This window comes from Ammospiza nelsoni, chromosome 3 (assembly GCF_027579445.1).
Source record: "Ammospiza nelsoni isolate bAmmNel1 chromosome 3, bAmmNel1.pri, whole genome shotgun sequence".
NCBI lineage: Eukaryota > Metazoa > Chordata > Aves > Passeriformes > Passerellidae > Ammospiza > Ammospiza nelsoni.
In genome coordinates, this window is record NC_080635.1 from 54,304,144 (window position 1) to 54,320,724 (window position 16,581).

General features: G+C 40.6%; 1 protein-coding gene across 3 annotated transcripts in view; it reads right to left on the reverse strand.

Moving 5' to 3' along the window:
• The window catches only part of ARID1B (AT-rich interaction domain 1B), a 325,120-nt gene that overhangs the window by 78,613 nt on the left and 229,926 nt on the right, over positions 1 to 16,581 (reverse strand). For all 3 annotated transcript variants that reach the window (XM_059467474.1, XM_059467473.1, XM_059467472.1), the window contains one exon: positions 3,274 to 3,363. In XM_059467474.1, coding sequence (XP_059323457.1) covers positions 3,274 to 3,363 — 90 coding nt within the window. The remainder of the gene's footprint in view (positions 1 to 3,273; positions 3,364 to 16,581) is intronic.

Sequence of the window (16,581 nt, forward strand, 5' to 3'; positions counted from 1 at the left end):
ATTTGCTGAATGATTATGACAGCTGCCCTGCCTCTGGGGCTGATGCAAAGAAAAAGTCTTGACTTAATAAACACAAAAATATGGAACCCCTACTTTTGATCATATCAAGAAAAGTTTGGAGGAGATCTATTAGAAATAGAGAGCAAGATGTGCATCCTCCTTCCTCCCAAAAACGAAGCAAGTTTCAATGACTACCTCAATTAGTCATGACTACACTGTCATTACAGTAGCCCCAAGTCACGGTAATTGCTGGGATTCAGCAGCAGTTAAACACACTCTTGCTTCTCCAAGAGACTTCTGACACCAGTCTGTCTCCACAGCTGATTCCAAGAGTTCTCTAAGATGTATGGGACTTGACTTCAAGCCCCACAGCTTTCCAAGTCATGTGAGCTAAGAAATAGGTTATGTACATAAAATAAATGCAATTTCTTATTTCTTAGACAGCCAATATGTGCTGGCAGAACTAAAACCATTTCACTGACTGGGCGTCAAACAACAGTGGCTAGTTATTGGCTGTTCTAGAAGTGCCTAGAACAGCAGGGTACATTTACACTGAGCAGGTAATGAAAAATTTCAAAATTATTTTTTAGAAGTAAGCATTTTAATGCTTATTACAAAAAGTATTAAATAAGCTATATGAAAAGAAATCTGAGGAGCATAAAAAAATCCAACCCCCCAAGAAACTCCTATTACTGTATATATACAGTATATTGCTACTCCCCTACTATCACACGCAGAATGTACATATAAAAATGTGGTCATTGCTTCATGCTGCATTGTGAGACAAGGGATGTAGAGTCTTAGGTAGGCAAACATAAAAATCCCAGAAGGGCGCTGAGTAACCATGGAAAGCATGATAAAATATCATCAAACACTTTCACAGTAAAATAAGTAAGTGCAAACTTAATGGTTCAAGGCAATAGTTTAGCATCCTGAAGTGCTACAAGCTCAGACTCCACCCATTGGTCAATCTTCATGATAGCTGGTAAATAACATTTTTTCAAGTATGGAGAGCAGAGGATTCTGCTCAAGCAATGATTAGTAGTCTTTTGTTCATCCAGTTCTCTCTCTAAACAAGGAAAGAAATGCTATACAAAGTGTGAAAACAAACAACATTACCTTATCCTATGAAGTGTCTCTTGGGTTTTTGTTTTCATTTTCCTTTAATTTTTTTCTCTTTTTTTGGAGAAAGTGTATCAGAAAGTCGAGAGTTTAAATTACTGTAACAGATGCCCAAGGATCAGGTGCCCTTAGCAGCAACGATTTACTGCTCAGGTTTTTATCAGCAAATGACAAGCACCTTCCCTTTGAGTCCCCATCATTCCCCCTCCTTCCTTTCTTCAAGTTCTGTGGAAACCAGTTCAAGCAAGCAAAGGAATCAACTAATGTAACAGCCTTTTTAAAAGGTGAAGTTTTCCATTTCAAAGGAGCCTCTAATCAATGACAGGGCACAAAAGGGAATGCATGCATGTTTATGCACATACAGCACAGACTTTAGAGAAGCTTTGGGGAACATGTTCTGCAAAATCAATATGACCTAGCTAGTTACAAATTTTGAATCTCCTGCATGAAGCAAATGGACTTCTTGTACAAGCTGGGTCACAAGGATCATGCATATTACACCAGATTTTCCATATAAAGTGTTCAAAACATTCCTGAACACATTTTCTCTAAGAACATACCTGCAATTCTCACTGTATAGATGAAGGACAAACTAAATCAATCTGTAAATTTTACTTCTCTCACTGTTACTTACTTGTTTGACTTCCCAATTACGGTAGCTGTGTTCTGTTTTACTTCTGAATACCTGTTTGCCTCCCCTGATCATACACTGAACCCCAGTTTTGTTCTACAGCAGAACAGAGAGGTTTGACCTTTGTAGTTCTGTCAGACCTGCCTAAGCTGTGCCCCAAAGCCATCTGAGGAACATACTCTGCAGAAATAATTATTACTGGGCACTATAACATTTTATGCCAAGACCCAGCTGTGCCAGGAAATGCACACATCTTTCTGAGATGTTTGGGTCTGCAAAGCCTTCATCTGATCCATTCCTGCTGTCTCCTGACATTTCTATCCCACAAAGCATCATGTCTTTGCATTAGGTACTGAGGGCATTCTTTTTTCACCAAACATGTATGTTATTCTGAATTTTTTTTAATGGGAAAATATGTCCCTGCACTAACCACTGAGTATAAAGAATGACTGAAAAGGAAACAGAACAAATCAGCACGGAATTCTGTATTTCATGTTCTCATTAATCAGCATTCCTGGAGGAGGGGACATTCAACCCAGAAAAATAGCAAAAATTAAGACTCTCTGCTCTTCTTTGTGAGTCCTCTTAGCTCCTCCTGGATGCTATCCCAGAAATTTGTCATTCTGTGAGTTCAACTTGTTTCACTGTGAGAAAACTTCTAGTATTTATGGTATCCCCATATGGTGCTACTTGGGATATTTCTGGAAGCAAGACATTTTAGGAGGGGCATTTCATAAATAACTCCATGTTTATCACAGTTATCATGTGTCTGTTTTGCAAGCCTGTCACTGGCACGTGTTAACCACTGCATGGACAGGATGCCTGGTTTACAGCAGTTGATCACACGTATGGCCACGCAACAAAGCTGTGACAACTGTATTCCATCAGCTAGGGAGAAAGGAGCTGAAAGGAAAAAGGCCTTAAAGTTTATAAAAGGTAAATTTAACTTAAAAATGCTCTGCTTATTTTTGTGAGCACATGGTAGGGAGCACCCTTTTAGAACAGTGCTCTTGCCTGCAAGGTTTTCCATGGCAAGATTTCCAAATGATTGAACCATTTGACCTAAATATTTGATTTCCCTTTATATTAAAAGATATTTTATCCTAGAACTGGCTAGAGGACTATTGTGTCCATGCAAAGATATTAGACATCACAATTTTAAGAACAGTAGCAACACTACTCCTAGTTAGCACTCTTTCTCTACATCTTAATTTTAATATAGACAATGAAGAGCTGTATTCTCCAGGACACGACTCAAGTATTTACAGAAACTGCCTTTATACTCTGGGCATTCGCTATATTTTGAGAAAACCTTATTTTCAATTATAGTTTGGTAAAACCTGCTATTCAGTTGCTCTTTCCCCGGAGACAGAAACCCCCCAAGCTTTTTACAATGAAGACTGTCATTATTTTCCCTGGGAAAAGAAAAGAAATTCCAGGAAATCTCACATTGCTAATGTGCAACTTAAAATGAAGGCTGTATTTGGCACCAACTGAAAAAGCCCCAACACCTAACAAACCTCGGTCCTGTGGCATTGGTGACTGGCTCAAGGCAGGGTGGGAGCTGGATTCTGACTGGCTGCCAGGAGGCTGCGGTGGCATCTGACTGCCTGTAACACACAGAGAGAAAAGGGAAAACACACTTGCTTTTAGCATTTCTGTGCACAAAACCAAGCACTGCTGCATTTTTCAGCCACTCAACATCAAAGAAAGTACCAGCTCTATAAGGTAAAGACAGAGCGCAACAGGTCTAGCTTTTTTCATACGTTTTTCTTATTTTTTTCTTTTATTTTTTGAAACCCATGGAGGAAACATGCACAAACACATTTAGCAACAGGCATGGCGAAATGTTCAATTTCGCACTGAGCGAGTTCCCAACCTCACCAACATGATCCAATTTATAGCTGCAAATCTCCTGACACATATTTCTGTTAGGGAGTTTAACAAAATCCAAGTCTGCTGAACAATAGGGCTCATCCTGCCTAGCTTAAACTGGCCTCCAGCCAGGCAGACATGGACTGCTGCCAACAATATTACCAATGAAAAATTCAGTCAATACAAAAATGACTAACAACAACAGTTTAAAAAGTATTTAAATGAATCAGTGGTTTTAATATTATTTGAATGTCCATGTAGAATATGGGAATAAAGAATAACATGTAGGCACGCATGGGGAAAGTGAATGTTAGAAAGAGATCAGACAGAAAAGGGGTATCTTATTATTCAAATAAAAACAAGGGGAAGTTATTTATTAAAATAACTAGCCAGAACAGACACATTCATTTTTATGTCCTTGTTCTTGCTGTCTACCCAACCAAACAAGCAGAACACTCCCAGTGCTGTCTGTGAGACTCGGAACACAAAATGTTCCCTTTCAGTGTTAAAGGATAATAAGGCAGATGCTTGCTGCACTGATGCAAGCCACTCCTCTGGGTCACCATCCAACACCATGTCAAGCAGAAAGGCCCAGCTCACCAGCCTCCCAATGCCCCAGGAGCCCCAAGCTGAAGCATCAACCTGCCCCAGCCCGAGCAGGAGGAAGAATGAGACCTGGACATACCCTAGGACTCCTCTTTGCTCTTGGTCTTATACATGCCTGCTCGTGACAGCCCAAGTGGCTTGAAGACCACCTCAGGTTAGGCAGCAAATATATACTTTAAGCATTTAGACACTTGCAGTGACGAGCACAGTATAAATAGCAGCAGACAGATTTATACCCCTCATCCTCAGAAACTGTTCAGATTGTTTTCCATTTGAAAGAAATGGAAAGAATAAAAACACAGGCAATAGATTTGTGCCTGCTGAGACTCATTTCCTCCTGCTCAGCAGCTGCCCCTGTGCAGTGGCAGGAGCAGGAATCCTGCGGGTGGTGCTGGCGCTGGGAGCCGGGCTGACAGCGGGCGCTGCCCTTCAGAGCGACCAAGGGCCCCGGCTGGGACACAAACGCAGGAAAGCAAATGTGCCTGCTCTGCCTCATCCACTTCCCATCCCAAAGCCACCGGCTCTCCGCAGCAACTCTCAAGAAGGGCCAGATTGATACAGAACAAAGAGAAAATCTGTGAAATGTGGAGTGTAACCACTGCCTAGCTATTCAGATGAGGTGCTTTTGCACTAAAAACATGACAGTCAACATTACCGGGAGCAGCTGTGACAACTGTCTCAGAGATGCAAATGCTGGACCAGAGGCAGAATTGTTCCTCCAAAAGACCAAACATGCCACTCAGCGCCCAAGGCTTTGGGTTCCACAGCCCATTCACGAACTCTTAGGCATATGACAATAATAATGACAAATTCCAGCTTATGTTTTGATGTCACTCAAGAGCAGGCTGTGGGGATGGTAAGTGCCTGCATTATAATGAAAGCTTTCGGCTTGACAGGAAGGATTCAGTGACTCAAGACTGTAAACAAACAGCATTTCCATGTTAACACAGGGCACTGCCACTTCCACTGTGTATGCCCCAGGCACTGCTATCAGAGAGAGCATTTCAAGTTGATGTGAACCATCTAAGATTTCTACAAACACTTAAAAAAAAAAAAGTAATAAAAAGCAGGGGTGGTTCTGACTGCACCACATAGCTCTCAGAGGATCCTCCTTTGGGTGGATGCTTGGCAACTTTGAGAGAAGCTATAGTGCAGAGAATATCTATTATAGGCAAGATATTTTGTATATTATAGATGGTGTCTTGTTTTCTTGTTTTTTTACATTGATAGTAACATCAGTTATCTGGCTGGAGCCATATCCCACCCAGGCAAATGTTCAATCACTGACCAGTGAACTCAAAGTGTAGAACAGTACCCGAACAACTTTTATGAAGAAATCAATTTCATCCACATCCTCAGTCAATACAGACTCTGGAGTTTTGCAGATTCACTGGAATTGTCAGTCTCTGCAAACATTTATGCTATTTTTTCAGTGTACTTCTGTTTTTTTTCCCTTATTAAACAAACTGTCAAGCAGAGTTTTTGTTTCACAAAGAAAAACGGTTTCATAAACATGACCAACTCTGCACAATTAACAAATTTCCAAGAGAAGTACCCACTACACTGATTATCAGTGGGTGCTACAGATTATCCAGGTGCTGGACATGAAGGTCCTGCATCAGAGAGTTTTCAATCAAGCTGTCATTTTATTCTTAGAAGTGATGTGAAAGGTAAAAGGAGGTTAAGCACCCAAATACCTTTGAAGACTTGAACTGAACTCTTAATTTGGGTATCTAACTCCTATTGATTGGGAGCTGATGACAGGACTTTAAAACCTTTGAAGATCCTGTCTGCCATGCTTTTTAAGTTTCTTTGTCATGAAAAGAAATGACCTTAAAGATTTTCCGTTTCTTTCCTTTAAATGATAGTAATCCTTTTCCCTTTCAACCAGTATTGCCGTTGTGTTTCTTGGAAGACACTTTAAATAACACATGAACAGACTTTTCTATTTTATTAGGGAAGGAAAACTTCTACGAAAGAAAAATAACCTTTTTTCATTTTTAACATAACTTTTACAGCTATCCAGAAATCCAGTATTTTTTTTTTTCACTGACAGACTGCTGCCTCCTTTGACCCAGTGATACACAGAAGAAAGTTTAAACAGGGAAGACCTTTTCCCATCTTCTGTATACCATTGTTGCCACATTGGTGAGATACTCCACTGGCCAAAATGTGTGCAAAGTGAATACTACAGATGTTTCACAATACTACTGTTATGCAGAAGCAAAGAAAATGCAATAATGCATATTAAAAGGATAGAAACTGCCATGCTAGTTCTTTCCCCTATACTTAACAGAGGAGCAAAATGCTATACAAATTTATATATCTATCTAGTAAAATTAGTTGTTAAAACTACTGAAACCAGCAGTCTACCTAATATAGTATCTGCTATTTAAAATAAGAAAAAGTAATCTGAAGAGGTAAGGGAATTTAAAAATGCATAATACTATATTTGTAAGTGGGTTTTCTATTTTTTAAATTATGTCAAATGCTTATAAATTTTTTCACTTTGAAAATCTTCACTTCAAATGAAGTCACGAGAGACTGTGTACTATGTTTGGCAAAGATGGACTGAGAAAAGTACTAAACAGAGACTGCATTATGGCTACAGCCTTGGAGTTAAACTGTAAAAAGTAAATTCCTTAGGGTCAACATAGCAAGCAAGAGCAGACCTTTGATATTCTGCTGAGGAGGAGTCCTTACAGTCCACCAACAGTCCATCAACAATGTTTTGAAAGATGCTGAGGGCTCTCTGCTCCCATCACTGTAATGATACTGGAAGATGCTCAGCTGTGATGCCCTGTACCAGCTGGACAATTCCTCACAGAGTTATGCCTGAACAGTTGAGTCAAGAAAACACTTTGGGGATAACAGGTTCCCTCTGGAAAATAACCAGTTAAGGGGGGAAAGAGGGGTATAAGCATAGGAATTTTAAGATGCATGAGGAACTGGAGGGTGGGGGACTGATCACAGCCTGTGTTGAAAATGGAACACTAGGCTGAAGGAAAGGCAGAAGTTACAGATCTTGTGGGTTGTCTTTGGGACAATTCCCAATCTATTTTAGGAATTGAGAGCTATGACTGTATTAATGACATTGATTGATTACAAAGTAGGTAATATTAGTCAGTACAAAAGACGATCAAAGTACTACCTGAGAAACCCTTGGGATGACCTTTTGGCTTGGAGTATTAAAAATGCAAACATTTATACACACAGATCAGAACCAGGCCTGTATAACTGAAGAGCTGTAGGTTATCCAGACATAGGAGGAAAAAAGGAAGGAAAAATCTGACCATATCTGTTGACCTAAAATGGTTATATCCTACAAACAGCTATACCTAACTATGTCATGTGGTGCTCAAAGAAACAAATTGATCACTAGCATAAATTAGGAGGATTGTTTACAGTAGAGGTAAGACAGCACAACATCACTGCTGATGTGTTACTGGTGGGTCTTCATAGAGACAAACCCAGAAAGCCTAATACAAACTGGAATGGGAACCAGCTACCAGCATGAAATGACAGGAGGCTGAAAATGTGAGTATTATTTAGTATGACAAAAACTAGAGCTGGAATTTTGTGACTTCTTTCTAAGAATATATTTGAGGCTAAATATCAGGGAGGAAAAAGAGCATGATGATGTTTAGGAGGATAATCAAACCATTACTGGAACATGAAACAACTTTGCTTTAGGAATAACGAGGTCCTGAAAATCTAGTGATTAGGATGAAATCTGATAAAATAATAAGATAATCATCATACAGTCACTGTTACAATAAAGGCTCATAGACCAGAAGAGACATTCTGGGTCTTGGATCCCTACATCAGAAATGAAAGAACATAAGTAGGCTTCTATATGGGAGTGTTTCAAATGAGCTTTTCAGGAAATTGGAAGTGAGGTGCAAATGACCTCAAAGGAAAGACATTTTTCTATGGGTAGCATAAAGTGAAACTGGTCATGTGTTTTGTGTTATCTCTTTCATCTTATAAAGCCTATGACCCCTTAAGAATAAAGATTATTTTCTTCCTTAATTTATGCATTGTAGCCAAGCTTCCCGTTGTATCAACAGTATTTTTAAAATTACTTATTCATTCCTGTAAAAAGCAAGGGTTGTCTGCATATCCTCTCAAATTAAGACATGCAAAATATTAAAACCTTCCTCCTATCTAGGCAGTAATCTGAGTGCAGATGTTTTAAAAGGCTTGGGACATGAGGACCCTTTCAGATACAGCAGCTGAGGCTGTGCTGGGGCTATGTGGAGTCAAACACACTCAGACCAAGCCTTTTGGCTCTGCTCAGCACCACACTGCAGCTGATAACCCCTTACAATGCTGGTAATCCACTGCAGCCTGCTTACCAAGACAATTTCCACCACCCTGAATCAGGAACTTGGGACCAAACCCAGAACCCTCCTGCCTTGGAATGCTTTTGGCTGACTGAGAGGCTCACTGAAGGTGGGACTGCAGGAAGCTGATTTGTTCCATTGCAGCAACACCAAGCTTCTGTACAAGTTCTAAACAAGGAGTTTATCAACTTATGCCAGATTTAGGGATGCTCTATATCATAAAGTGTTATCCATATTACATCTTAAAACAAATGTATTGTGCTTTAAACACACGTGATTCCCTAACATAGGTCAGTGAGTATCACAACCCATGTAAAATCAACAACAAGCAAAACCTCCCACTTTGCTTCTCATGAAAGTGTAAAATTCTCAGACTACCAACATTTTAAAGTTACACTCTCACCTGCTTTTTCCTATCTATGTCACATTCACCATATCAAGAATGGGACTGTGGGTGAGTTTCAAAGAAATCACTGTAACTTCAGTGCTAAATTGCTCTCAAGTCTCCATTAAAAATGCAACAATGAGCATGGGGCCTAGAGAACCCCAGCTCTGATTTTTCTCCACACAAATGCAAAAGCATAAACATCTTAATTTCATGAGTAGAAGCTACTTGTTTCACATGATATAACATTTAATTCAAAGCAAAGTTGACACTGACGGGATGAGGTAGTTACTCAATATTTTGTTTCATCCTTGTTACTCAGCATGTAGTCCCAAGGGTACTACTTATGGAACACCATCCAAATGTCACCCTTACGACAGAATAATTCATTATATTATGGACTTCAAAAAAAAAAAAAAAAAAGAATTAAGTAGCTGAAACTGGGGTCTGTCAAATTAGACATCCAGGATTTATTCCCAGATTGTGGAACCTCTGAGTAAGGTATAAAGACTGCAACAAATACTCAGGAGTATGAAGTGAAATAATTGTTATTACTGCCTGAACTGACAATGGTCTTGGTGGCAAGGGGCAGGAAAGAAAATATACTGCCCTCCAAAGCCAAAGCTCTTTTTGCTCTGGAGGGGAAGGGAGAGCAGCAGCTGACACTGCCAATCAGGTCTGTTTCATCTGCCCCATCCAGACGTCATCTCTGTGTTTGGACTGAAGTAAAGCACTTTCTCCTGAGATTTTGGAAATAAGCCCAAAACAAGCTGTCAATTGGAATGTTCAGAAGCATGGGACTCACCCAAATACTGAGTGGCTTTCCAGTGGGTCACAGCAAGCCCCTGTCTGCCCGAGGACTATTCCTTTCCAACAAATTCCAAAATTCTGCTGCAAACCAGGAACGCAGTAGAGCTCCTCAATATTAAGGATGCATCATTTAATTACTTGTATAAGTGAGGGCATAAGTCAGTCTAAATCTAAGAATCTGCTTCTCTATCTTCAGTAACACCTACCCCAAACCTGTAATTTCACTTTGCAGTTATGAAAAGTTTCATTTGGGGGAATCAAATTCTTTCTGCTTTCACCGCTGCCTAACTCTGCATCCATTTAATGCATTATTTCCATTAAGCTTGGGAGAGTTTCCAGCCAAGGATATTTCTGCTGGAGGCCAGTCCAGAATGGTGCAGCCCAGGATAGCAACCAGCTAAAGCTTTTCTAATCCCCACATTCACAAACGGTGGCTCACAGTGCCTGGCATGCAGGAACTGAATAGAGCAGGCAAGCTCATATTTCTCTCACCAGGCCAAATTAATAAAAACAAAACCTGATTTCTCCTTCTCATTTTTCTATTCTTCCTGTTCCCCAATATTTTTCCTCTTTCAAACAATTTTTTTTTGTTTTGTTTGAGAAGCCTAATGTTTGGCTGCCTTCTGAAGAAATGGGCACAGTGACAGATGAAAGGCCGTATTCATCGCCTAATTCAGAATAGGGAAAAACCGACTGCTGTGCATTTAAGATTCTAACAACCTTGCAATTTTGTAGAGCCGTTTTCCCCAACCCATTCTTTTGAAGAAATCTGCTTTTATTCTGTTAATAACTAACCACAGTTGCAGCAGCATGGATCCGATTAGCAGTTCTTACGCTACAAAGGGGGCTGGGGGGGAGGCTGTGAACAGGGTTGCCAATTTGTCCACCTGGGTCCCCAGAAGAAAGATTAGATGAGGTGCTTGCTCCTTTCTTCCCCACTCGCTCGCTGCTCTGCACTAGACAGACCTCTTCAAAGCTCAGCCACTGATTTAATTTCTTTTTTTCCCCCCTCTAAAGTCTCCTTTAACCACCCCTCCACATGTTTTGCACTCTGCTGCTGCGTCCCTCCAAAGGGATGGTGTGAATTGGGATGAGAGGGGTTGGGAGAGGCTGCAGCCACAGCTTGCCAGCATTTTCTCTCACGCCTCTACAGGGCCTCTGAATTGCTTTTCAATTTTGAAAATTATATTTTCTTAAATTTTTTTAAAAAGTGCCTATGTTCTTTAGAGAATGATTCAGACCCGGTAGGCATACTGTGTTTTTTCATTCTGTCCTTTTAATCCTTCCATAAAAATGGTAGTTTTGCTTGCATTTGAACTGAAGTAGAAGACTGTAAAGGGTTGTATGGATTTAGTAATCTGTAATTACTTAGGACACATCACTCCATGTTTGTAGTAATTACGTGTAATGCAAAAAGCATATACTTCAGCTAGAGGAAAACCATTCTCAAATTTTCTATAAAATGTCAATTAAACTGAATATAAAGCTGCAATTGATGCAAGTGCTAAATATCTAAAAGCTCCTAACAAAGGAGAGGGTAGTATTTCTTTTTTGGCTCATTTCTTCCTTCCAGAAATGAAACCTACCCTGCCACACACCTGAAACTTAAAACCTCAGAATTCTATTTAGGGATTTAAACCAAGTTCCAAAAGGAAGAATTTTTCATTATCAGTGCTCATTCTCTAGACTGTATTTATAACCAGGAGGAGATTTTTTTCTCTAAGCTGCTCCTTATTGTGTCACCTGCATTCAAGAGCCTGAGAAGCACAACAGATGTAGCAGACATACATTTCTAAAATTTACCACCTAATAAAAATCTTAACTCCTAACTTCAACATTGCCAAATTTTAACCGAACCACAGATCAACTGTTTATAATATCTGCAGTGTAAAAACATGCAAGATATAAAACAAAGGGTGAATGCAATGTGAAATTGCTGTTTCTTATCCATATTTCTTTTCCCTTGATCCACGTAAGTTTAAGAATTTCTCAGAATCAGGCAGCATTAACTTGGAAGACCATTAGCGATGGAGTTTGAGTTCTCCCTGCTCCTCCCAGCTCTCTCAAGTCTAGCAAGCAGGGAAATTTGAGCAGCGCTACGTGGCAATGAACTATTTACCTAGTCCTGCCTGCTACTCCTCATGCTAGATCAGTGTCTCTGATTAAAGAGCATTTTAGTAGCAAAATGTATGTGCTCTCACTAATACTACCCTCAAAAGGAACAAACCCTCAGCTAATCTAGTTTTTCTTATTGTGTTATATGGCATATTACACAGCCCTCATCTCAGCAATTCTCAGGGATGAGGGAGAAAAGGGCAAGTTGACTGCATAAAGGATAAAAGCACCTTGAGGCAAACCTGCTTCCAAAACCCATTTGGTGGGTCTGATCTCCCTAGAAGACAAGATCTATCATGCCATATTTCATCTTGCCCGACAACGATAAGCTCCAAAGACCGGTGCGGAAGCGAAGCAATTCTTCATGTATTTTTAATCAACCGAGAACTTTCATCTGGCGAGCTCCCTCCGCAAGGTCACACGCACCACGTGCGGCCACGTGCCTCTCATGCAGTTTGCAAACACCAACTCCTATGTTGGCTTCTGTTTGGAAGGGGGAGTATTAACATTAGCAACTCCTGGTTATATCATTTATAAACATGCAGATGTGGATTATTAAAGATTAATGCATTTTGGGATTGGTGTCGGCATTCCGTTTGTCTCACGCCGAAACCAATTCTGTTCTTCATTAGTCAACGACAACCCACATCACCCTGTTGTGGAAGAGAAATCAAAGGTGCAAGCGTGAATTGAGAATAAGTGATGAAACTGATTACTAAGAAACGTAACGGCTGTAATCAATCAACACATCACAATAATTTGAGTCCACTGTTATCTGAAAATGGGGAAAAAACAGAAAAGCTTGCCGACAGAGTGAATTGTTCTTTTGTGTTTGCTTTCTAAAAACCCACTTTGCAATTTGACTTCTGCATCTATCTACAGAGCGATGCTGTCAAAGGGCTGCTCAAATCTTTCAAGTCGCAGTTCCAGTCACATGAATTTTGTCTCTAAGGAGGAGAAAGGATATCTCGTTTTTCATTAATTTTTAAAAAAATTATTATCTGGAGGTAGTGAAAATGTTCTTCTTTTGAGACACAGAATTAATTCAAGCCATATTTGCAATTGCACAGACTCCTTCTACGAAGGAGGGACACACCACGTATCTGTCTAGTCAAGACTGACACTAACTATGAAGCATGAAGGCCACTTTAAATATCTCTCACGGCAGTGATACATAGTTCACTGAAAAAGTGAAAACTGCAGCAGCCTATCCCATCACAGAAACCAAATACCTTATGACATTTATTCTCTATTTTATCTAAGTATAACAACCATCTGTCAACAACAACAAAAACACACTGATGGAGATGTGAGAGACTTTTCCCATTTGCTCATTAATCACTGCTTAGTATTGCAAGGGACAAGGGAGTGAGAGACAACCTTTTATTTTATGATAAAACACAAATTAATGCCCTATTTGCCAACACCAATAAAGAGAGACAATCTACGTTTGTGTAGCCAAATAATGACAGAGTAAAAACCCCCAAACATTCAAAACCAAACACACACCACTTTAAATTTCTTGACAAAAATATAAGTGGGTTGAGAAAAAAAAGTTATAAAGAAATGCATAGGTTAATGATCAAATGTAAACAGTAGCTGTCCAAGGATGGCCTTAGAACATGCAGCTAAAACTAACAACAAACATACCTGTCAAATCTTGGCCACTGTGGTTAAGTATATTTGAATTTTGTTACGTGAAGCAGAGCACATGCATAATTATGCAAATATGTTAATTGGATTTCAACAGCCTTCGTACTCTAGATGGATTTGTACCAGCAGGGTGCTACCAGTGACTCACAGAGCTACAAGAAGTGGCCTGTGTACATGTGCTGCCACAGTGTCCACAGCAGCAGATGCCCCGCCATGGGGGCTGCTCAGCCATTGCCAGGATGGTGGAAGCAGGCCTGGCAGGAATCAGCAAAGAGGACAAACCTGATATGGGGCAGAGCACAGATATGGGGATGTGAACACCACTGATCTGGCCATCTGGGGGAGGGTGGTGGACAACTCTCAGCGCCGGATCCTTCAGGGTGTTCAGTCCATAGGGCAGAAATGTTTGGCACTGGCTTAAGGCAGCAATTAAACACTAAAACTGCAATGTGTGACTGAGAATTATAAGCACTGACCCACCAGATATTAAGCAAGTGAAACCACTTAAAACTAAACCCCATAAACTACCCATAAAAAGTAACCACCCAGGGCATGCTTTTTTGGGGGGATTTACTGTTTTTCTATCTGATACTTAACTTTGGGCCAATAAAAACCAGCAGGTTGATGCCTGTGGAAAATGAAACCCTCTGTCATCATGAAAACTGAACAGGAGGAACTTGAACAGCATGTCTCTGTCTCTTTTCATCTCCTGCACCTGTTCTGGAAAGACCACCTCTGCAGAGAAGGACACCTCCCTGATCTCTGGCAACGTTGCAAGTATGACAGGAGTTTTTATAGTGCCTTTTGCTGCATAGTGTTTTCTCACAAAACCTGATTGAGACTATTTAGTTATTTCATGAAGCCTTGAGACAACAGATTATTCATCAGTTGTGACCTGGACTGAATTCTAATAGGTATCACAGGCTGGATGCTCCCTGTGCTAGAAGAAATGCCTTGAGCTAGAGCGCTTTACAATTTGCTTATTTTTTCATCCTCTGAAAGACAGAAACACTCTAAATGTTGTACAAACCATTCAAAAGAAAGGCTTTTAAACTACTACATGAAACATTCACATATTTCATTTATAAGCATGCTAGATTTGCAAAACTGCTGATTAGATGTTTTGTGCACTAGAAGTGATTAAGAACATAGCTACGTCAATGGCATTTTGTGTTTTGGTTTTTTTCTGGTCTGGATGCCAATGAACAGCATGCATCTTCCTTGCAACAAGCTGTTGCAATATTTTTGCCTCCGGAGAAGCCAAGGGAGAAACATTGATAGATGTGTTAAAATAATCTTTCTAGACAGGGGGATCATATCCATTTTACAAGGATATAATCCCCTCTTATTTTGCAATTTCTTTAGGGTATTTGAAACTTCAACAAAAAGCATAGTATTACAAATTAATAGATTCATACATTTGTTTGTGTTGGAAGGGATCTTAAAGTTTGTCTGGTTCCAACTCTCCTCCCCCCTGTTATGGGCAGGGACACCTTCCACTAGACCATGTTGCTCAAAACCTCATCCAACCTGGCTTGGAACACTTCTAGGGATAGGGCATTGACAGATTCTCTGGGCAACCTGTTCCAGTGCCTCACTACTCTTACAGTGAAGAACTTCTTCCCAATGTCTAATATTAACCTCCTTTCAGTTCAAAGCCATTCCCCCTGGACCTGTTACTCGTGTCCTGTTAAACAGTTCCTCTCCAGCCTTCCTGTAAGCCACCTGTAAGTGCTGGAAGGCTGCCTGCCATAAAGTCTCTCTGGAGCCTTCTCCTTGTCAAAAAAACTTCATTTCTCTCAAGCTGTCTTCCAGAAGAGGTGCTCCAGCTCTCTCACCACCTTTGTGGCCCCTGGATCTGCTCCAACTTAGGTTCTGCTTGTGTTGGGAACCCCAGAGCTGGATGCAGAACTTCAGGTGGGGTCTCACCAGAGCAGAGCAGAGCAGAGCAGAGCAGAGCAGAGCAGAGCAGAGCAGAGCAGAGCAGAGCAGAGGGGCAGAATCCCCTCCCTCACCCTGCTGGCCGCACTGGTTTTGATGCTAAAGGTTGCCTCTCTGGGCTGCAAGTGCACATTGCTGAGTCTTGCTGAGCTTCTCCTCCTCAAACACCCCCAAGTCCTTCTCAGGGCTGCTCTCAATCCATTCTCTGCCCAGTCTGTATCTGTTGGGATTGCCCTGACCCAGGTGCTGACCTTCTACTGGGCCTTGCTGAACTTCATGAGGCTCCCACAGTCCCACCTCTGAAGCCTGTCCAGGTCCCTCTGGATGCCATCCCCTCCCTCTGTGTGTCAGCTGCCCTGCACAGCTTTGTGCCATCGGCAAACTCGCTGGGGTGTGTTTGATCCCACTGTCCGTATCACCCACAAAGACATTAACCAGTGTCACTTTCAGATGGTAGTCTTCTCTCCCTCAAAAATATTTAAAAGAGGTGCACGTCATATAATATACAAAATCGTGGTGGTTCACAGGGTAAGTATGTAGAATAGCTCAATCCCAAGGAAAATATTTTCCCAAATTCTTTTAAAAAACAAGATCTACAGTAAAACTATTGTTTTACTATAGTATCTTCTGGAAACTGGTTCAACAGGTAGGCTTCTCTTTTATAAGGCATAAAAGAAATCATCACTCCTATTCAGATTCTTGCAGTAAAATGTCCCTTTGGACTATGATAAACTGCTCCTCATGTTTCTCTTCTCGCAGCATTTTAGTCACACACACTGACTAACACACACTAAGCACACCAAGACAAGATGTCCTGTTACTGTTCCATCTGGGTATCCCATTTCCCTCTTGCTCCTCTTTTTTGCCTGGAGTGCTGGCTGTAATGCTGTAATTCTGATGGATCCTGGATTTCAAGCCAGCTAGGTGTGAAAGATCTCCAGGTTTGCAGAGAGTAGAGTTCAACACTGAACGGATTACATCTATTGATTCACATAATTATCACAATTAAAATTTTGGGTATTTTTAAACAGAGGAGGATACTGACTGGTTAGCAAAAATTAAGAAGTCTGGCAATAATACTCCTAAACCAGAGTATC